Below are 23772 nucleotides of genomic sequence, written 5' to 3'. Positions count from 1 at the left end.
TCAGTACTCCGCTATCCCATGACATTTGCTCAGTCAGTGTACATATCATTTTAATGTCATTGACACTGCAATGTGTCTTAAATGGATTGAAATTTTAACAGAATGTATTTATGTAACCAGTCTTAACTTGAATTACATGGGTTGTGCATACAGATTTATTTTAATGCCATTGTTTCTATACAGTGATTATTTTATTTGTGTAATGTGCTTTATGGCCGATGATGTCCTACAGTTAGGACGAAACTAGTCCCTGAACGGAGATGCAATGTAAACATTGCATAGTTTGTGTTGAGGAGGTGGACCTTAAAAATATTTAACTATTATTGTGATCACATATCAATACGGATCAATCATCGTGAAATTCATATCTTATGATTAAGATGGGTAAACCAGAAAGTATCCTGAATGAACACGGAACCACAATTTACCTCTCCTATATTCAAGTGTGAACTTGAAAAATGGGAAATCAAGCATGTTCTGAGTTCTGCCCGTCACCAGAATCGAACCATAATGAACGTGCAATGCGAGAAGTGGCTAAGTATTGCCGGATCTTCATACCCAGGTTATCAAAATAATCACTGAAAGTATGAATTTTTCTCGCCATGAATTTACCGAACAGATACCCTCGGTGGTACATTGCAACGAATATCCGACTAGACCAAGCGATTCCAACTGAGGTGCTCCCACGGCCCTGACCAGCCCCGGCAGCAGCTCCGGTGCTGTGCTCTAGCACTGCTGAGGTGGTGGGGGAAAGATGGGAAATGGACAAGGCAGAACCACAGGTCGTCAAGTCAGCGCGCAGCTTATGAAAATAATATTTTTATGACAGTTCTGTGAACACATAAACACACAATTTATTCTGTACATACATTGCGTTTACCTTAATGTACATTTAGCGTTTAAGTCGATTGGTGATATCGTTTTGCAGCAACTAATTTATCAATATATGGTGAAATCGATTTGGAAGTAGAAATTCTAAGTACACCCTCTAAGTTAGCATCAGACGGAGAAGTCCTACTTCTCCATTTATTTAAATTCAGAATTGAAAACATCTGTTTGCATGCATACGTTGTACAGAACATTGACGTAAATTTTAAGGCAAGTGCTTGAAGTCTGGGAAATTCTTGTGGATGAACACCTTTTGTAAAAGGAAATTAAATCACCACTGTAGTGGTAGTACCTGTCCTTTAGGATTGCGTCGCACTGTAGTTTTCTCAGCTCTGTTTGGAAATATGGTGATTTTTCAAGACGTGCTGAAAATGGGGTTATAAATATTTCAAGTTGAGGTGCCATATCATTCATTTCTTTGAATGGGCATTGAATTCAGAGTGCAAAGTCTGTAACAACGTCTGATAGTCTCCAAGATTTTCATAAGTAGACAAATGTTATGATTTTAATGAAGGAAAATTGTCAAAATTTCCGACTTCAATAACAAACTCTGCATTTTGAAAGCCTCAATTCTATCACACATGTTGCTAATAAATTTGTTTCCTCCTTGCAATGAAATATTTGAATCACTCAAATAAGACGGTATGTCCGCCAAGAAAGCGAGGTCAGCTACCCATTGTTTATTCCGCAAAGCTGATAGTGGAGAAACTTTCATCTCCATGAACAGAGCAATGTCTTCAATTATTGCAAAGAAGGTTGCTAGCACTTTCCCGCAACTTAACCAGCGCACAATACAATGAAACGGAACGTCGCTACATTCTACCTCGAGATATATTAAAAATTCTCTGAACTGCCGATGGTTCAAACATTGCTTTCTGCAGAACTGTACACATTTTGATACAGTATCTCTAAGAGATTTAAAGTTGCGAAAGTTCTTTGCGCATAATTGTTCTTGATGTAAAACACAATGTACCTATAATACTGGAGGTAACCCACCATAGCGCACTTTCGTTTTGATGCGGCCTATAAAACCTTGCCCATCAGACGACTTCGCTGGTGCTCCGTCAATAGCGACACGAGACAGATTTCCGAGTGATAAGCCTATATCGTTCATTGCGTCTTCAACGGCTGCAAATATACCTGCGCCGCTGGTAGTATCTTTGAGAGGAATGATGTCCAGTAGTTCTTTAGTTACAGCGAAATCTTTTTCGACTCCTCTCACGAAAATAGATAGCTGTGCCTTATCACTTTTGTCAGTAGTCTCATCGAGAGCAATCGAGTACTTCTGGAAAGTGCCGCATTTGTTCCGCAATTGCTCTTTCTAGTCGGCACCAAGTTCCTGTACACGACGAGAGATAGTTTTCTTGACAAGCTTATCGCCTCAAAGTGGGCCACAGCACGTGGACACAATACTTCCGAACACTCTATTAAATATTCTTTTATAAATCACCATCAGTAAAGGGTCTCCCACATTTTACAATTTTCAGAGCAACAGTAGCCCTTAACTTGCTCGAACTGCGCCTTCTAAAGTGTTGGGTTCAAGTATCTGTGGGACAGGGAGATAAAATAATTATCTTTGTGTGTCCTTAGCAACACATCTAAGTCTAATTTTAAACAGTTCTTAATACAAACCCAAGAAACGAATACAAATCCCCTAATTTGCATGTAAAACAATTCCTAATGAGTAAGTTATTACTTATCTCTGAAGAACTTTGCAATTCCGATTTTATAACTTAGCAATTCGTTCGGTTCTTGCTGCGCCAACAATGCCATCATAGGTTGAAATATGTTTATTGCCGTAGTGTAGTCGAACGGTTGAAGACTTTACGCTTAAAATGACATGATAAACATCGAGCTTTCCCTTCGGTATTGAGAACAAAATATGAATACACCCATGAAGGAGTAAACGACATTTTAACGAAGATGAAACCAACTGCTCCGCTATCTGTTCTATCGAATAGATTTCACTGAGAATGAGAATGAATGTACTGTCTCTTACGGGCATATGCACCGACCACTGCATGGTGCAGGCGGGGAAGGACGGGAACGGTGCTGCTGAGTGAAGCGCTGGTGCGCCCCAGCACGAAGTACTCAAGTTGGAAAGGCCTGGACTAGACTATGGCATGGAGTGACACCTTGTCCAAGTGACGCCAGACCGTCTCCAGAAATGTGCATTGGAAGCACGGCGGAACGATTGAAAGCGCAAGCAGAGCGACGCTTACGCAGGACGAGAAACAAACGTTTCCATCGCCCGCTGCTGGTCAATGAATTAGTATTGGTAAAGAGGCCCGCTACATCAGACGCACCTGCTCGTTTGTACCATAAATTTGCCGAGTTATACATTGGTCCATATAGAATTGTTCAACAACTCATAAAAAGTTAGGAGCATGGACGGTTCGATGGAGAAGGTCTTCAATGCGGAAAAATCTAAAGCTATATTGCCCACCAGGTGAGATTAGAATTGATGACGTACAAGATGAAGAAGAGATGGATGACTGAGATGAGTATGGTGAAGAAGAAGATGACATCATAGACGAGGAAGACTCAGAACAGGAGCCTATGATCCCAGAAGGAGGAGAAGATGAAGAAGCTTCAGGGGAAGATGTAAACATGGCACATGCTGAAGATCCAAGCGAGCCTAGATAAGACTCATGCACTGAATGTGAAAGCAACGAAAGGAAGTTCCAGGCTTTGTTAGATATCCACTACCAGGCAAGGAAAGAGAAGGAGCGCCTACAGGAAGACACGCAGCGATTGGAATTTAAGAGAAGAGAAAGTGAGGAAAATGAGCCACAGTGTTGAGAAGTTCAAGTTATCCATAGATAAGAAAAAACATATTCATATTTTTCTTCTCTGGTTGGTCGTAGGACGAAGCATATCATATATGCTTCAATTTAATTATTGCAAAACTGTGGCATAATTTTCTTTAAGTGCTCAGTATAATCGCGGGGAATGAATGAAGGAACCGTGGATGGCCGTGCCATAGGCTGTGAGAACCCCGTAGCGCTCCGGTAAGATCGAATTCCTCTAGTTAGACCTGAGCCGCATGTCGTGATTTCAATCATGAAGACCCCATAGCCCCACGCGAGCAGCAAACTTCGGTGTGGGTGAGATTTGAACGAGGGGATGCACCAAACATTTGTCACAGGTTGACAAACTTCTCTTTTCCAGGGCTGAAATCACCCGAATTCTAGTCAATTAATCCGCCACTAAGCTGAATTCTACAGATCTGACACCACACGTAGTTAAGGATATGATTATAGAGTAACAAGAGCTGATAAAACCATTTAATTGTGCCATGCAGAAATATATGCGTATTGACGTGAGCAGCCGTTAGCATCAGCGAGCTCTCACAGTGGAAGAGGATTTGTTTGGCCGTACTTCCCCTTGAAGACGGAGACCTTGTGAGACTGTGTAAGCTGGGTAGACAAGGGAAGTGCTCTCCTATTGCATTTTGAACGCCGAGTGTGATTTGTCGTGACCGCGAGCAGATAAGACAATAGCATTGTGATGTTTCTGTTAGACTTGAACTAAAATCGTTGTGATTAGCCCACAAGAGCTAGTGACGTTCTGTATATATAAATCATATACGACACGTATGCGAAGTGTGAAATTAACGTGTGCGATTCATTAATATATAACCGCTGACAAGGCCAGATAGCAACCGGGCCCATTTCCCTTAATTTAGTGCCGCATAGATTGGACATACATCTAAGCGGCGGCTATAGTAAAATTGTTAGCCAATACTAAGGTTGCGATCATACATTCGAGCACACTAAATGGAGAAGTAGATGGTTAATTTACCTAATTCAACCGTTCCAGATACAGCCCCACATAAAGGAGACAGCAGCCATGAACTACCCAGGAGTCGACAAGAGGACCTTCATCCCTGTGCTGTGTGCCGTAGTCATGGTCTGAAACCGCATGACATAGTGGCGTGTGATTCGCCGCTGATGGAGAGGTTGCCGCCAAGTTAAGTCTTTTTGCTCTTTAAGCATGTGAAGTGATAGCTACAGTAGATTCACTAGGAAATGCCATTTTAAATACTGTAAGTAAATTAACTCTTAAATGTAAGCCGGAGTGGCATTTGCATTGCTCATATCAGCTAATTAAGGCTGCTTGCATGCAAAGTCTTCGAGCTGTATATTGTAAATATTTAGATGGGAAAGAAGGGAAAGAGTAGGTTAGATATAGGTGTGTGTTATTGTTATTTGTATTGTATTCCAGTTTATGTTAAGATAGAGTTGTATGGACAGATGAAAATATAGTGGACTGTACGCCTCCAGTGTCGAACCGGAAGAGATGATTCGACTAGAACTAGTATATGCTACGATGTTTTATTGCATGTTGCATGAATTTCAGCTGTGAGAAGACGCAAGGGGACATTTTCAACGTCGAAAGTAGAGTAGGGTCTTTAAGTGTGGTAGCAGGCAAATTAATGGATATGTACCGATGATCGAACCGATGTTTATTTATATGTGAGGCTAGAGAATTGTCTATGGATATTTACTGGAGCTGAGACGCTAAGAGATAGGCTATGAAAGCCGTGATGTTATATTTGGAGCTGTGATGATGATATAATATACATGCCTGTTAATTGTGAGATTATATAAGGCTGTGAGCTGTAATTTGCTGGCCAGATTTGTGTGTTTATTCTGTAGTACCGAGAAGGTTTTCAAGGCCAGATACGCCATCTATTCTTGCCGCTGGTAGCTGAAGACGCTCGACTCAGCTGTACGCTGGTCATTGAAGGGTAGTGCAGTTTTACAAATAGTCTCGTTATGTTTGTGAATTGGTTGTCCACAAAGACCTAGTTGGTTGTTATTTCTGTTGCGAATCAGCTTATTTCCCTGTCGTGTCAAATGCTATTGCGACGCTGCATCTACATGAGATATGCGACGTCCAGTGCCCGGATATGTTGGGTTCTTGACCCGACAGCTCTATCAACTTTAGTGTATATATTTTGTGTTCTTTATTTTACAGGTTTTGTTTATTTGATATTGTGATTTGTATTTTTGTGTCCAGTGTGTAAATTTCTTTGTTGTGTTGTTGTCATTTGTTCGATAATGGGGAGACATAGCCCGATGGCTATTTTTGGAAAGAGAGGTCCTGACCTTATCTGTGATTATGGGTTTGGACCAATACGGTAGAGTCTATGGCCGCTTTGGAAGGGCGATTCAGATGCAGTCATGAACAAGTATTTTCTGTTTTTGTCCGAGTGTTCGAAATATGTATGTAATTTAGGCCATTACTAGCGGATCGAGTATTACTACCGCATATTGTGAACGGTCTAGAAATCGAGCCCTCGGGCAAAGAACTAGGGACTTAACAAAGCGTGCGACTACAATATGTAAATTTAAATTATTCCATGCAACAGGAAACTCTCTTAATGTCTCGGGTTTGTTACCCGCATTTTTTTGTAAACGAATTGTTCGATAACTGTTCTATTATATAAACATTCATGTGATATTTCTTTGATTGACACAATCACTGATCGGTTGTTTTATTTCATTATTTCTTGTTTAGAATGGTTAATTTTTATGTTTTTAGTTCAATAAATCCGTTTTTTCTGACTTCTCGAGCTCTCATTCACTAGATTTATGTACGCATTACCTGTCCATATACTTTGGCATATTTTATAATTTAGGTATATTTTTGTTTTTGACCCTATTCGGAGGCACCACGCTCTTCTATCCCTGAGCTAGGCCGAAATTAGGACAGGATAATGTGCAATAAGATTTTCTAAGCCCAAACCCCACGGCGCAACGGCCCCGAGGGTCCCTGGCCTACCAAGCGATCGCGGCTCAGCCCGAAGGCCTGCAGATTACGAGGTGTCGTGTGGCTGGACGATGAATACTCTTGGCTGTTATTCTTGGCTTTCTAGACCGGGGCCGCCATCGCACCGTCAGGTAGCTTCTAGGCTAAGTGGACCTCTAACCACCCTTAAGAACCAGGTAAAAATTCCTGCCCTGGCCGGGAATCGAACCTGAATCCCCCCGGTAATAGTCAGGCACGGTACTCCGACACCGCGTGGAAAGCCGAGATTTTCTACATAAGAAATAAGAAAAGAAAGAAAAAATCGAGATCATTACACAAAAAGCATGATCCAACTAAAGTGGCAACAGCCATGGATTATCAAAAGACTGTTTTCCTACTAAATAATAACACAAACGATGTGAATTATAAAGAGTCAGTAGTGTATATTTACCTCCTATAATCCTATTTTGTCCAGTGTAAAATCCATGGTTTTATACCTTTCACGAGACAAAAACTAAAGAAATGTTCCAGTAAAGTCGCTTCTTGTGTGTATAGCTTTGCCTTCAATATTATAGATGGAAGCGAATGTGAACTTCAGGTATTCTGTAGGAGGAGAGAATAAGAAAGCAACATTATCCAAGTTCATTCACTATCTTGTGCACTACTGAAAGCATTTTGACTTAGTTAAGGTGACTTTCCAATCAGAGGTCGTTGATACATTCAAAATGATCAAAGTTTGAAAACCAGAATGGAACTGCAGTGTGAATGAATTACACTTCTGCAACAGTCAAGAGAAAAACCTGGTCCATTTTTCGTCAGTACTGAACAGAATATGGTGCGTAAAAGTATTTTTCGCCGGTCATCCTTCAATGTTCCTTGTGAAGAGATGAGAGTATACAACTAAATAAGAAAAGCGAGTTATAATACCCTCTGAAATGCTGGGGACGAATGCCACTGTAGAAACCAAAGTAGGCTATACAGTTCTCAAAGCTCTGTAAAAAAATACTGCGGTCCAGAACAAAGGTTCTTTTATGAAAACTTACTTTGCTTCCAGAGTATTGGTAATCAAACAGAGACGACAACCATATGCCACGAGATAATACTGAAGAACAATAATGGCGCAGTGATTGGTAATGTTTTCTTATGTTACGACTCTGTACTTTGAGAGTGTTTAATATGGACATTCCTTGTTTTCCCCAGAGGAATTGAAACTTGAAACACAAAACGTGAAACGTTTTCAAAATGGCGGTTCATTGTATCAGTCAACAAAGTGAACAATTAAAGAACTCTTCAGTACCAGATTCAAAGTTTAAAACAACAATACACAACAATAAGAGAGAATAACATTTGAACTATTTTTCCTCAACTTCAGGTTATTGTGACTTTCCTAGTTTCTCCTGTGTCCTTCAGCTTCTGTAAGCACAGAAGTTTCAACCTCAGTTATGATATAAAATGATCAGTATAAACATCCACAACTTTTCAAATGAAACAATTAGTACGTTTACATGGGGATTGAGATCGATTTGAGGACACTTACCGTGTTGAATACGATCTCCGTTTACATGTATAGTAAGCTATTTGAGTTCGTATTGAATCCGCCTAGCAAAATCGACGTATACTAACGATGCAGAATTGTGGTAAAATCGATATTACCTCTTAGAACTTAAAAACGCCAAATGTAGTAGAAGCCCAGGAGATAACTTTCAGTTTGAAAGTATGTGATCCTAGTGTTTAGTATAAATGTAACTGGAACGCACATTCCAGTTTTACCCTCAACAGAAGGTTATCGTGAGTTGGTTAATCGCAAAGGCTGGCCGTCTTATAATATGATTGCAGTTGTTAATAATTTATACAGGTAAATATATTTACTGGCGTATTATATCTGTCATTTCGACAGAACTTTGATGATGATGATTTCGTCAGTACAAACATGGAGGGTGTGTGCAGTCGTTTTCAATACGATGTCAGTACGATCTGCGTTTATATGGAACTCAATTCGAACCGAGTACGATACGATCCCAGATTTTACCGTGTCGACCTTGAGACTCAATCCGAACTGAGTCCCCGTTTACATTGCGTTTTCAATAAGGGAAGTGTACTCAGATCGATCTGAATCCTGCATGTAAACGTACTAAATTTCAACACTACCATATTGCATGTAAAAGCCAACTATTAACATGCTGATCAGCATTGCTGAACTCTACCTCATCAATATAGTTCGTCTTAACACCATAGACTCAAATAAATCATTTTGCACTTTTTCTTTAGTATGTACAATGACGAAATTCTTACCTGGTTATTTCAAACAAAGGGGAAAATATGACCTACAGTATGCTATGAAGACAAGCAGTACTGAAACACTGGAAAACTACACATCATGAAAATGAGATTAACTTGATTTATTCATAATGATCATACATTGAATATCATTTAGCATTTCAATACAGGGAACACTGTTGTTGTTCAAGGACAAATCTCTTGCTCACAAATAAAGGCGTGTTGCTCCTCACAGTTCAAATCCACAAGCTCTCCCTGCCGGTTCACTCCTCCACAGTCTTCTCCTGGAGACACCTGCGACGCCCCGTGGTTGTCAGGCTGGCCTAAAGCCCAGTGTGTGTAACCAGTCTCTTTCAGCGTCTCCCCTAGAACACATGAGCAACGTGGTAGTTTGCTGTTGATGTGAGGGTCATCAGAGTGCAGTAGCGTAGCCAGGATTGACCTACTGTGGGGGGGGGGGGGAGGGGTTATAGTTACAAAATGATGATGGAACATAACGAAATTGCTTGTGCGCGCATGCGTTTTGTGTTAGTATGAGGATATACAAGTGAATTATGTTGATATACAGATTGCAGTACACTAAAAAAATCTTACATTTAAAGACAGAACGAGAAAAATATGATCAAGGTCAACTGCTTTACAGCGAATCTTATGTTCAGATTACAATGAAAAATCCAACTTTCGAAGCTTCTTAGGAAATAGATCCAAGATATCTGCTGGTTTTACAATTATGTCTCTGTGAATCAGTGGCGAATTTCTCATACATGCGATTGATGTGTTACATCTTGTATTTCCAAAGAAAAATATTTAGCTCTTATTTAATGTGAGTTATTTATATAAAATACAAACGCACAGTTATCGATACTCAGAGATGGATGTAAGGAGCGTCGCTGGTTAGTCTCTGCTACTTATTGCCAAACTACTCCAGAGATGGCAGCACGAGATTTTTACCCTTGTTGGCTGTTGATCCCTTTCGTCGGGTTGCAATGCGGAACGAACAGCCACAGCCGTCAAGAGGGTGGTGCAAGATGGAATCTTGTACTGTAAGCTATCGCGTGTGGCCGGAATTTACTTGCTATGTCGTGAGTTCTTGCTTGTGAATGGTTCTTTTCTTGTGCTATAAATGATGGTATATGACAAAAGTGTGTTGTAGTAATATAAATTATTCAGTTTCGTGAGTTTGTAGTGTAAATATCAAACAAAGAAAAGGCAGGAATGATGCGATTTTGAAATGACATCACACCAGTCAGAGAGTAGTTCAGCAGGCATGGCTGTAGGAGCGCCAGGGTCACACGTTTCTAACGCGCAATCCGAATTGAATTCTAACCATTGTGTAATCGAACGATTATTAAGAGAACCAGTTAGTATATTTTCTCTTACGGAGAAAAGCAGAATTATAAATGAAGGACAACCGCGTCCAACTCTTAATCTATCTACACAACTTAACTCGTGTGAGGTGAGGTGACAGTAGTGTGTTCCCGCCTTTATCCTCACACCACACGACGTTCAAGCCTAGTCGGTAAATGTTGTATTTATTATGGAAGAGAGTTCAGCACAGCCCAGGTCGTCAACGCCAACACAATCGCCGGATACCAACCCTATCGAATATCTATGGAATGAATTGGAGTTCAGACTAAGAAAACAGGTAAACCACACTCGAAACCGTTATTACAGCAAGAATGGGGAACATTTCATCTGAACTAACACGGAAATTGGTGTTCTCAACGCCCAGCAGGTTAAAAGAAATACTATACAGGAAAGACAAAGACACGCGCTACTCATCGAATTGGTAATATCTGTTTCTTCATTGAGTTGTGAACTCTTCTGGAATACGGTATGAATACTTATGTCCAGATAAGTAGTATCATGGAGTACGAATTTGTTGCTTTGTTATGTACTGTTATTTACTTCCAGTTTATTTTGTGCTTTTTAATGTACACTGCTGAACAAGGTATACGATTGGGTTTGTAATTTTGACCTGTACTACGTACTGGTCCAGCAATAAAGCATTTTGTTTTCGGTGGGTTGGGGTATGAATACTTTTGTCCATATCTGTACATACATACATACATACATACATACATACATACATACATACATACATACATACATACATACATACATACATACATACATACATACATACATACATACATACATGCATACATACATACGAAGGGCGTACTATATTATTTTACACTTTATTTTTTGTACGTCCGGGTATGGTTCCCATTTCACTTTTGAAGGTGGTATCTAGTGTCTTGTTCCACCGTTTAGTAGCAGCACGCGCACAAGGGCCAACGAATGCACTCGTCATAGCCATTTCATAACAACACTGTCAGCGTATGTATTGTTTGCAGATCATTCTACTCTTATACTCTTCCATGAGACCATGTAATAGGTAAAACAAGCGTTCTTTCGCCGAATAATACAGATCCAATTCTTGTAGTACTTCAATTTTAAGAGAACAGAGAAAGCAATACAGGCGGTACGGGCGATGCACGAAATCAACTACATAAGATCACTCAGCCTAGAGACGGCGATGGCACTATTTAGATCAAAAATCATGCCTATAATAACATATGGGATAGAAATCATATGGCCGTACCTCACAGAAAACAACCTATCCTCTCTAGAAAGAGTAAAAGCTCTATACATAAAAAGAGCGATCGGAGTATCCAAGACTACAAGATCAAGACTCGTCTACCTCCTAGCGCGAGAATCCTTCCTCATTGAAGACTTCAGAACACATCTGACTCTACCCAACACCAGAGCATCAGAAAATCTCCTAGCAACACTCAGCAAAAAAAGAGAAAACATTCCTTCAGAATTCTTTGGAACTGGGGCCATGATAGACCGGACATGGACAACATCCAACTTCGAGATGAGGCACGTATTCACAAAACTGGCAGTACATGGTTTCCACCATCTAATTTGTACCAACACATCATACCATGAACCGACAGAGACATGTAAGTGCAAACTATGTGGATACTTGTGTGAACGTTACCACGTAGAACTATGCATCAAAAGAACAAAAACTATTAAAGAATATGCAATCCAAGGCGCAAGCGCGCGAGTACAGTGTATATAAATGTATTATTTTTCTCTCTTTCTGTATGGCTATTTGGCTGCAATAAATATATTATTAATTTTAAGAAGGGGGAATATGTAGGCAATTGGGGATATTTCAAGTTACGAACCAGTTTAAAAAATGGTGGAATACAGAAATTCATTGTGTTGAAAAGTATGATCCGCTTACAAAAACCAAACATCCGATGATTTCTGCAGATATTTGAAAGTTACCACTTGTTTGACTTCTTCCTGGCCTAGATTGACGTTCCTTTCTCCCTCTTTGCTTATCAACATACTTTCCTCTAATTTCTTTATTAATTCTCATTCGATATTCTTCACAAGCCGGACTGAGCAGCCCAGGTGGGAAAGCACTGACTTTCTGAGTCCGAGAAGAATTTTCACTAAAAACTCCTTGTTAACACCACCAACATTTCAGTAATCTGTACTTTAAATTGACGAGTATTCTGAAGCAGTAAATAACAAAAACAAATCAAGGAACCGAAACATATTTAGAAAAGAGCCTGATAAGGGAAGTCCCATAAAATAATTGTATAATAATAATAATAATAATAATAATAATAATAATAATAATAATAATGATAATAATAACTCTACGAAATCAGAAAATGATTGGAAAACCTACAAAACCCAACGTGCCCAAGCAGCTAGGGTGTTCAGAACTGAGAAGCGTAAATACGAAAAATCTCTCATTGAAAAGATAGAACGAAACTTTAGGAAGAATGAAAGCAGAGAATACTACAGAGCCTTCAAACGCAAACTCACTGGCTATAAACCACCATCTCTATGCTTTGAGCGAAAGGACGGCACACTGGCGACGTCAAATGAAGAAAACTGCAACATTCTGGCAGACTACTTCAAGAATTTACTTAATTGCTCTAAACCGCAAAGCCCCATTGAGACCAAGGAACCCTTACTCAGGTACCCAGATTCCCGACCACCCGACAGAGATGAAATCAGGCGCCACATTGCCCGTCTCAAAAATAACAAAGCGCCGGGGGAAGACTCAGTAGTAGCAGAACTATGGAAATATGCCCCAAAGGAATCACTTGATATCTTGCCAAAGCAAATAGAAGAAATTTGGAACAAGGAGACCCTACCCGAAGATTGGAAAATAGCTTTGATTCATCCACTACACAAAAAAAAGGCAGCATGAAGAACATCAACAACTACAGAGGAATATCTTTGCTACCCGTGACTAAAATTCTATCACTTGCCATCCTGGAGCGTTTGGAAGCACAAGTCGAACATCAAATAGGTGAATACCAAGGAGGGTTCAGACAAGGTCGCTCGACAGCAGAACAGATCCAAAATCTCAAAACGATCATTAGATATTGTACACTAAGGTCCAAGCAGTATGTGTCTGTCTTTGTGGACTTCAAGAAAGCGTACGACTCCATTGACCGGGAAGTCCTTCTAAACATCTTAAATGAATTTGGAGTTGATTTGAAACTGCTGGCATTAATTAGAGCCACCCTGACCGATACAAAATCCAAGGTGAAGTTCCACTGATGTCTCTCGCATTCCTTTGACATCAAAACAGGAGTCCGACAAGGTGATGGGCTATCCCCGATACTCTTCAACTGTGTTTTTGAAAAGATCATCAGATCCTGACGGGTGAGGAAACCAACTACAGTCCATTAAGAATAGGAACCAAATCCAAGGGGATCGCAACAGACTGCTTAGCATTTGCCGATGATATTGTTGTTCTCTCAAACGACATAGAAACCGCTAGAGCTCAAGTTGAAATTTTAAAGGAAATTGCCGAACAAACTGGTCTGCAGATATCGTTTGAGAAAACAGAAGTAATGACTAACATCAAAGAGGTTCCACCAAAACTCCATACAAAATACGGGGACATCACCCGAGTAGACAAATTCAAATACCTGGGTTAGATCATCATGAAAAATGGTCTGGACAAAGAAGCACTTCAGGAGCGAGTACGCAAACTGGAAATAGCCTACCAAACATCCCGCACAATCTACAACAAAAAAATGCCTGCCCCAAAATACCAAGATACGTCACTATGAAACAGTTCTGAAGCCAGTAGTTCTATATGCAGCCGAAAACCTGTGTCTAAATGCCAACAAAGGACTCCTTGAAGAACTGGAGAAAAAAAAACGCAAAACTGTGAGAGGAATCTTGGTATCAAAGTACAGAAATGGAATCCATCAAAAGAGATCCAACGAGGAAGTCTACAGCAAAACAGAGAAAATTACCGACACAATCAGAAAAAGACGTGCACGATTTTACGGTCATCTGAAAAGAATGGACGGAAGAAAGTTAACTAAAGAAATCTTTCACTTTTTTTATTCAAACCCCAAAACCACAATTCCCTGGTTTAGAAATACCAAAGAAGACCTGCAAATGCTACATATCTCAGCTGAAGACGCCCTTAACACAGATCTCTTCCGCAAGAAAATATTGACGAACGGGCTAAACTGAGACGAGCAACCGAAGAGAAGACACGGTGCCCCTTGGACAGAGAAGCGTAAGCAGGCCCACTCACAAAGAATGAGGGAAATTTGGGCTCTAAAGAAGGCCAAGTTCAGTGTCAAATGCAACAAGACTTAACGTGGTCCTTGATGGCCCCAGCGAATTATATATATACAATAATAAAACTAGCAACGCAGTACAGATCTTGTAAGATTGTTTTCTGGATATGGTGGGTCCAAGTCTCTTCGTCAACGGTTTCTATTCTCACACCAGGTTAAAAACTACAGCCCTGACTGATCTTGACCTACCTAGCGACCGCTGTATGAACCAAAGGCCTGCAGATTACGAGATGACAGATGGTCAGCGTGAGACCTTACGACCAGATGTCCACCTTGTCGTCAACCTTATCAGGGGAGTTAATGAGATGAAATGAACGACGTGATATATGATAGCAGAAGGGAGGAGAGTGAAGCCTAGTGCCGCCACGTAGCTTACTGTGGTCGAATAGCACCAGGGGGACTGCTGAAGGCTTAACGGCACCATCTGACGGATAAATCATCAACAGCGTCACCTGCCCTCAATCCATATGAACACTGCTGAGAGGTTTGGAATTTAATTCAGGCTTTTGGCACGAAATATAGTGATAAAAAATTGCATAACACCACCTCTCCTACACTGCCGGTCAACATTCTTCTTCTTAATCTGTTTATCCTCCAGGTTTGGTTTTTTCCTCGGACTCAGCGAGGGATCCAACCTCTACCGCCTCATGGGCAGTATCCTGGAGCGTGAGACTTTCGCTCGGGGGGATACAACTGGGAAGGGGGAACAGTACCTCACTCAGGCGGCCTCGCCTGCTATGCTGAACAGGGGTCTTGTGGGGGGATGGGAAGATTGGAAGGGATAGACAAGGAAGAGGGAAGGAAGCGCCCGTGGCCTTAAGTTAGGTACCATTGCGGCATTTGCTACGGAAAACCACGTCCAGGATGGCGGAGGTGGGAATGGAACCCCCTCTACTCAGTTGAGCTCCCGAGGTTGAGCGGACCCGTTCCAGCCCTCGTACCACGTTTCAAATTTCGTGGCAAAGCCGGGAATCGAACCTGGACCTCCGGGGATGGCATCTAATCATGCTAACCACTACACCACAGAGGCGGACTGATCTCTTCCTTCCAGTATAAAATCCAAGCTTCAGGTTAATATTCAAAAGATATCAACAGTTGTACAAAGCATTTAAAACATTGCCGGTTTGGTCTCCATAGAGTTAGTTACCGGTTCCTGGACTTAAACTTGCACACGGCCACCACCGATATTTCCCTTATGTTTCACTGTATCTGAAAAAGTATACAACAAACAGTTTGTAAATTATATTCTAATACATTTTTTCATGAGCAATGTTCCTATAAAAACAATCGTAAGAAATATACATTGAATTTTATGTTTTAGGTCCCCGTCTGAAGCTCCCACTTGCTGAATGTTTTGAACAACTTGTAGCTATAATCCCACTCGCCCTTATCCTAAACTTTAATAATAAAATCTAAATATAAAAACATAAAATTCGATGTATATTTCTTATGATTGTTTTTATAGGAACATTGCTCATTATCTACCCTATCTACCCTATTATCAGGTCAATATTTAAAAAACAGACACAGAAACAAGGATGATTTTATATGGCGAGATCGGGAGGCTGTTATTGTGATTTTGAGTAAAAGGTATCATTATGTATAAACACGAAATAAAATGAATAATTGAAACTATGACTTCTATTGTGTTAAAAAGAAATAGAAGAGGCAAATGTACAATGTTTTAGAAGCGCTGAAGAGGTTAAAAGGTTTTAAAAAGGAATGTATTGCAAAGTAAGGAGATCGGCTTGTATGGGTGACAATAGATAGATCAATAGATTTCAAAATTATATCTAGAAAGGATTCGCAGATGTCAGGGAAAGGATGGATTTAAGAGATCATAAAACATACAAATATACAACCAATGGTTTATGAGAAAAGAACTTTGCACAGTGCAGGCCTCAAAGAACTTTAGAGACTGACTAGAAATTTGATCACGTCTTAGTGTTGTAGGTATGCTAGTTTACGTACCAAATATAGTAAGATACTCCTCCTCGTCGTAGATGTCGTGGAAACCGGCGAAGGCGCTGTCATGCGAAGTAGTGCTGTTGAACTTCGGATGCTGCGTAAAGAGCTTTTTGATAGCTGCTGCTTCCTCTTCAGAGTTGAGGATGATGAGATGGGTTCCTTCTCCCGCACACGTGAGTCGGGCGCGCTGCCACGTCTGGCCCGTAACGTGAAGCTTGTAGTACCCATGGTCCGGTACCAAATGGTAGTCAGAGCCAGGCTGAGAACGTTCTCCTGGACAACACAAGACACTATCAAATGCGGGCACAGGGTCTCAGTCACTAGTACAGTGTGCATTCCTGCAAAGGAGAAAACATTCTCCTACAATCAGCTCTACATTTTGGAAGATTGCAAAAGAAATGGAACCAGTGTTTCTCAACCTATATTGTCTGAAGTACCACATCTCATAGTTTTATTAAGTACCACCAATTCCTAAATTTGGAATACAACAAATGTTTGAAGACTGAATCCTATTGCGAAATTTAATATTTTGTTTGTTAATGGCTAGGTAATTTGTAAAATGTATTATTCATTTCAAGAAGTGAGTGGAATAGATATATTGATATAGCAAAGAGTGATACTACTGAGTATGGTGCGGATGTTGTTAAAATGTAATGTTTTCTTCCTATGAATGAAACCTTGTTCAGTAATATAGAAATTCATTCTACAATATAACGAAAGATAATAACGCGTTTTCATTTTAAATTTTTTGCCTATTTGAGCTGATCAGTCAGTATTTTCCCCTTTTAAGAACGTTTTATTTCAATCTATAGCATTTTGAAGGATGTTTAGATAATTTTTTAAATGCACCATCAAACTGATAAAAATCCACAAGTAGCCATAAAAACGTATAAAAATACTAGCAAGATACCCATCCTTTGCTACAACAGTTTCAAACTGAAAGTTATTTTCCAGAGTTTTATATTTCGGAGTGAGCATTGTCGGCTGAGCCTCTAAAATATATCCTCAATTCGTACGTCACACAGTTTTGGAGGAATGATTTCGGATCTAACACTAATTTAAATCCCATGGGATTGGAATTATTTAAAAACCTATTCTATTTAACATGTCATACGTATAAACGACCAATCTGTGAAATGTTGACGTCGTACGCCGAATAGTAATGGATAAATAAATGTTCTGATTTAGGGGTAGGCTGTTTTAAAAATCTTTCTTATTTATCAGCTAGGACGTAAAAGACCAACCTTCATATAAAGTTTCAAGTTCGTACCTGAAACAGTTTTGGAAGAATTAATTTGCTGATTTTCAAAGTCTTCTTGAGGGAGAAATAGTTTGAAGAATACGACATTTGACACCTAGGACATAAAAGAACAACCTTCTTGAAAACTTATAAATTTATACGTCAAACGGTTTGGAAGTGGGGGGGGGGGGGGATGAATAACTTTGTTTTTGGCGCTAACTCCTTTTAACCCCCTAGGGGTGAAATATTTTAAAATATTGCCGATTTCATACCCAGGATTTAAAATATATACCGCCATTTGGAATTTTGCCTTCGTACGGTAAACGGCTTGTGAGAAACGCTTCCGTTTTCATCGGTCTCATCCCCCCCCCCCCCCCCAAAGAAACTCCTTATGGATATATTGTTTAGAGACCACCTCATATTTAAAATCTGAAACATACAGGAGCAACCATCATGTGAAATTTAAACCTCGTATGTTGACCGGCTTTAGAGAAATTAATATTTTTGTCATCGGACCTCACCCTCCAGTGAAAATCCCTGACGGGTCTATTGCTTCAAGAGCATGTCTTGAGTAAAAGCTAAGACATAAAGGAGCAAAAATCATGTGAAATTTTAACCTCCAATGTTCAATGGTTTCAGAAATATTAATATTTTATGTGTTCAGACCTCACCCTCTCGGTCAAAACCCCTTAAGTTTGTATTTGTTTTTAGTCCACTTCTTATTTTCAAATGTACGTAATACAAATAAAGCTGGAATGCAAGAGGACAAATTTGGGCAAATATTCATTTATATGAAGGTAAGTTAGGGGTTGGAATAATTGACCAAGGGAGATGTTCAGTATATTTCCACATTCTTTACAATTATTTAAGAAAAGACTAGGTAAATAACAGATAGGGAGTCTTCCACCTAGGCGACTGCCCTAAATGCAGATCAGTAGTGATTGATTGAACATTCCACTGAAGATATTAAATAATACAAAATTACGGTACGAATTTTTTTCTGGGCCGTTATACTGGCCATAATATTCCAGAACAATCTACTATGCGCAAGAACTATGTTACGAAGACACTACGTCTAAAATCAGGAACACTATCGAACATAAGCCAGTATTTGTGTCCATTGATGAAACGAGTGATACCGAGGGACGCTAAGTTGCCAGTGTTACTGTGAGGTACCCGAGGCTGATGATCCTGGTAAGATATTCCTTTTAACAACAGACTTCTTGGAGGAAAACAATCACTCAAGAATTTGTAAATATTGTTCGACAAATGTATGTATTTATTGCATCCCCAAATTCTCCTGTTTCGTCACAGATACCGCACCTTATATGGTGAAGGCTGCGAAAAAGAATCAAGGCATTTTACACCAGAATGGTGCATATGACGTGTCTTGCGCGTGCCTTCTCATGGAGTCTCAGGAGAAGTGAGAACACATTTTCCTGAAGTGGGTAAACTTGTATCCAACACAAACAAGTTTTCCTTAAATCTCCTTTGAGAGCTCAGCGTTTTCGCAAATAGGCTTCTGGCCTGCTCTTGCCACCAAGCTGTAGTAACACGACGGGTAACATGGGTAAATTCATCTCTGTACTACTGCGACAACTCCGATGTAGTTAAGTCCACACTTGATAGTTCAGAAGGAGAAGATGCAGATGCTATCAAAATCTGCCAAGATCTGCTAGCAAAACCTGACTTAGTAGGATCTCTGGCACTTTTCAAACGCAAATTTGCTACATTTCCTCAGACGATAAACTATATAGAAAGACAAGGAGAATCTATTATATTTAACTTCAAGAAAGTCCGTGAAGTCCATCTGAAAAACTGTGAAGGACAAATGAAGCTGTAAGGAAATACCTAAAATCAATCCAGGATAAAAAAATGAAGGATAGCCTACTACGTGCAAAATTTTGAAGATTTTACCAGGCGAAGAATTTGATAATAGAGTTTCTGAAGAATAATTCTCCCCAAGTGACCTTGGGAACCTCAAATTTGCACCTATGGACGCAGAGAGAACTTTTGACACATCACCGCAGATCATTCGCGATGGATAATCTACGAATGACAATGGTTGTGTACAACAATGAAGAATAAGGTTACTGTCAACAAGTTAGACACGGACGTTCATGAACATTCTGCTGAGTAATATTTAATATGCAAAAAAGTGCTATACAATTCCAGTTCTAATTTTATTAACAACTAAGTTAATTAAAATGAGTTATTGTATTTAGTTTTTTTTTTACTTTCAGTCCTATCTTTTATGTTAGGAAAGTATAGTTCGTATAAATGTGGTTTTGGACAAAATTTTAGAATTAAACTCATGTTGTTAATTACGACAATGCTATAGGCTATACTTCCAAGTAAATTAGGGGATAATTATTTCTGCAAAAACAAGAGCTGTGGAGTGAATGTAAAAGTAATACCATTGTTAAACTGTCGTCCGACACCCTGGCTGAATGATCAGGGTGGAGATCTTCGGTTCAGAGGATCCCGGTTGGAGATTTTAATCGTGTCTGATTATTCTTCTGGCTCGGGGTTGGGTGTTCGTGTATGTCCCAACACTTGTCTCTTAATATTCAGACAACACACCACACTATTAACGCCACATAAACACGCAATAGTGATTACATCCGTCAAGATAGGGTTGGCGTCAGGAAGGGCATCTTTCCGTAAAACAAGGCCAAATCCACATACGCTACCCAGTTCGCAATCGCGATTCCGTAAGTGTCGGAAAAGCGGTAGAAGAGGAAGGAGAAGAAGAAGAAGAAACCATTGTTACGCAGTTACCAGAATTCAGTTTAGTAAAATATTTCGGTCTTTTTTTTAATTTTATAAATGTAAGAGTATTTTACTGATTATTTGCAGTGATTTTTGGATCATCCACATCCGCCTGTACTAATTAGATACTTGAGCTTGCATCACTCAAAACCAGTTTATTTATATCAGAGTGAATTTTGCTCATTTTTAGCCTTATGTCGGCCTCAACACGCAGTCTTCTTCCTAGTAATTTCAGGTTTCGGAAATTTATTTTGATTTGGCCCAGTTTTATGGCCGGATGCCCTTCCTGAAGCCAACCAACTTTGGAGGGATATATTTACTATTGAGGACTTGTGTAGTGGTTGGTATTGTGACGAGTCATATGACAAACGCCCAGTTCCCAAGCCAGTAGAATTAAATCCCCGAAACGGCCAGGGACCGAAGGTAAATACGCTGCCCATTCTTCCAAGGCCTCCAAATGCAGTATTATGGCATTTATCTTTGGTGAACACAAGTTCTCGAAATTCGTTGCTCATATTAAGGTGGTCGAAAAGGCCCGAGATAATCACAGTGTGCTAATTCCAAACGTCAGAGAGAGGATATTTAGAAAATACATTTTTCAGTGCAGTATCGCATGCAAGTTCGATAATCTGTTCTATTTCTCGGTGTCAACACTGCCGGCAAAGCGTCTTAATCAGAAAATTGATCCGTGATCCAGTTTTGAATGTCAAACAGTGAAATTTTAAACCTCGTTGTGACAGTGGTCTCTTATGCCTGCCAGTATATCAGGATCAAGCTGGAACTCATTCTCTTCTAAGAAAAAAACCTTCCTGGAGTTATTTAATGATTTTATGCATGTTTTAAAATATTACCCTGCTACCTCGTTACGTACATCTGGATGACACCTCAAGTACCATTGGTTGAATGACGATGGCTTAGACTCTATTATACCTTTTAATTTACTGTATAATAGTCCTTACACTCCATCGGAAGTCGACCTAAAGGCAGCATCATCGTACCTACTGTAGGGTTACGTGAATGATGATCCACGAAATATCACTGTAATATTTGTCACAAATGGAAGATAGCAATTGCTTTTACTCAAATAAAGTCTCAAATCCCAGGTTAATTAAGAAATAATACGAAATATTTTATTTTAGAGAATACATACTTTACTGCCTTACAACAACTATTTCTGCTACGTGGCAGCGCTTCCGTAAGTGTTTTATTTGTCCAACACTCTCGTCTGTGATGTCTTTGCTCACTGAAGTTCTTTGGTGTCGTTTAATTGATTTTTCTCATTCGATGTAATTTGGTTTGTCACTTCATGTGCATTAACTGATTCATTAAACGATTTATTGGTCCAGGTATCATGCTATTTCCCTTTTTAAATATGCATAAATATGTATGTATTGGTCCACGGATCATGCTATTTTTCAACAAAATACCCCCACTCCCATTCGCTAGAAATAGAGCTCGTTGGTGCCAGCCCTGGACCTCAAGAAAAAAAACGACGGCGCAAGCAGCGGAATGCAAGACATATGGCCAAAGATAACAAAAATCGCAGACATAGCACTCCCATTCATCGGTGCCAGCCCTGGACCTCAAGAAGGAAACAAAACACGGCGCAAACAGCGGAATGCAACACCATGGACTCCTATTTACAGCCAGTAAATACGTATACATATTTCTTGCTAGTAACGACGGTATTTCTTAATCAACCTGGGATTTGAGACTTTGAGTTAATCAATGATTACCTTTCGTTTGTGACAAATATTACAGTGATATTTCGTGGATCACCATCGTTCACGTAACCCTGCTGTAGCGTTCTACAAAGACAACTATCACGTTGATAACACTGAAGTTTTCTGCTCCACTTCTAGATCAGTAATATTTTGTAAGATTTCGGGTTGAGGCATCAAAAAAGGAGTTGACTAAAATAGTCATGAGAAATTTTAAACAAACTTATAGCCCATTGTTAGGGTCTCGCATGACTGAGTGCTCAGACAGTAGCCCAAGTTGGCGGCTTCGATTCCGGCTAGGTTCGGCGGTATTTGAAGGTGCTCAGATATGACAACCTCGTTTCAGTAGCTTTAATGGCACGTAAAGGAATTCCTCCGGAATAAATTTCTGGCATCTTGGTGTCCCTGCAAATGGTACATAAAATTATTATTATTATTATCATCATTAGCTTGAAATGCTTTTACGTATACTAGTATTGTAAATTATTCTCTCAAACATAACACCTTGTACTTTCAAAATCGTATTTCACAAGTTTTATTTACACGTAGCCTACTTATGCAGTTGTAGGACAGAACCATAGGGTATAGAAGAAAAAGTGCGATCACTTCTCCACGATCCTGTACACCTGCCATTGTTTGCAGCATGCACCACGTTGTCTAGCCGAAACTGTGGCGTTGCAGCTACTAGCTGATTTAATTGCTAATCCAATGCCTCGTGTTCGCGTTTGTCGACCCCCCCCCCCTGCTCATTGCGGAAATACGCCATATTTTTATTTTCTGATGATGTTGCTGATGATGTTTGTTGTTTAAAGGGGCCTATTTCTTTTCTCTTCGTCTATATGAGAATTTAATTTTTTTTTTAAATTACAATTTGCTTTACGTCGCACCTATACAGATAGATATTATGGTGTCGATGGGATAGGAACGGGCTAGGAGTGGGAAGGAAGCGGCCATGGTCTTAAATAAGATACAGCCCCAGCATTTGCCTGGTGTGAAAATGGGAAACCACGGAAAATTATCTTCAGAGCTGCCAACAGTGGAATTCGAACCCACTATCTCCCGAACGCAAGTTGATAGCTATGTGAGCCAAACAGCGTGACCACTTGCTCGTTAATTTGCCATCTTGGAATGTGATTATATATATAGACCCTATATATATATATATATATATATATATATTACATTGGTAAGTACATTACCTAGGATGGTGCATACGAAAGGCCGCGTGTTTGTACAAAACTTGTTCGCGAACATAACTTCGTTTTCGTAGCATCTCACATTGAAGAGCGCAATGCTGCGATCGGCCAGCAAAGCTCAAGTCGCTCTGCAGCAGAAGTGCTGAAAAAGGTGAAGTAAGCACACTTTCTCTTCTATACGCTATGGTAGAACTTTAGAAACCGAAGTTCAATCAATCAATCAATCAATACTGATCTGCATTTAGGGCAGTCGCCCAGGTGGCAGATTCCCTATTTGTTGTTTCCCTAGCCTTTTCCTAAATGAT

General features: G+C 39.9%; 1 protein-coding gene across 2 annotated transcripts in view; it reads right to left on the bottom strand.

Annotated features, from left to right (window-relative positions):
* Positions 1 to 9035: 9035 nt before the first annotated feature.
* Positions 9036 to 23772, bottom strand: part of LOC136858159 (hemolymph lipopolysaccharide-binding protein) — a 163313-nt gene continuing 148576 nt past the window's right edge. For both annotated transcript variants that reach the window (XM_068225435.1, XM_067137497.2), the window contains 2 exons: positions 16542 to 16811; positions 9036 to 9287 (listed from right to left, as the gene is read on the bottom strand). In XM_068225435.1, the coding sequence (XP_068081536.1) occupies positions 9109 to 9287; positions 16542 to 16811 (449 nt within the window). In that variant the 3' untranslated portion in view covers positions 9036 to 9108. The remainder of the gene's footprint in view (positions 9288 to 16541; positions 16812 to 23772) is intronic.

The sequence above is a fragment of the Anabrus simplex genome, chromosome 1 (genome assembly GCF_040414725.1).
Source record: "Anabrus simplex isolate iqAnaSimp1 chromosome 1, ASM4041472v1, whole genome shotgun sequence".
In the NCBI taxonomy this organism is placed as follows: domain Eukaryota; kingdom Metazoa; phylum Arthropoda; class Insecta; order Orthoptera; family Tettigoniidae; genus Anabrus; species Anabrus simplex.
Note: the sequence above shows the minus strand (reverse complement) of the source record. Positions and strands in the feature narration are given on the sequence as shown.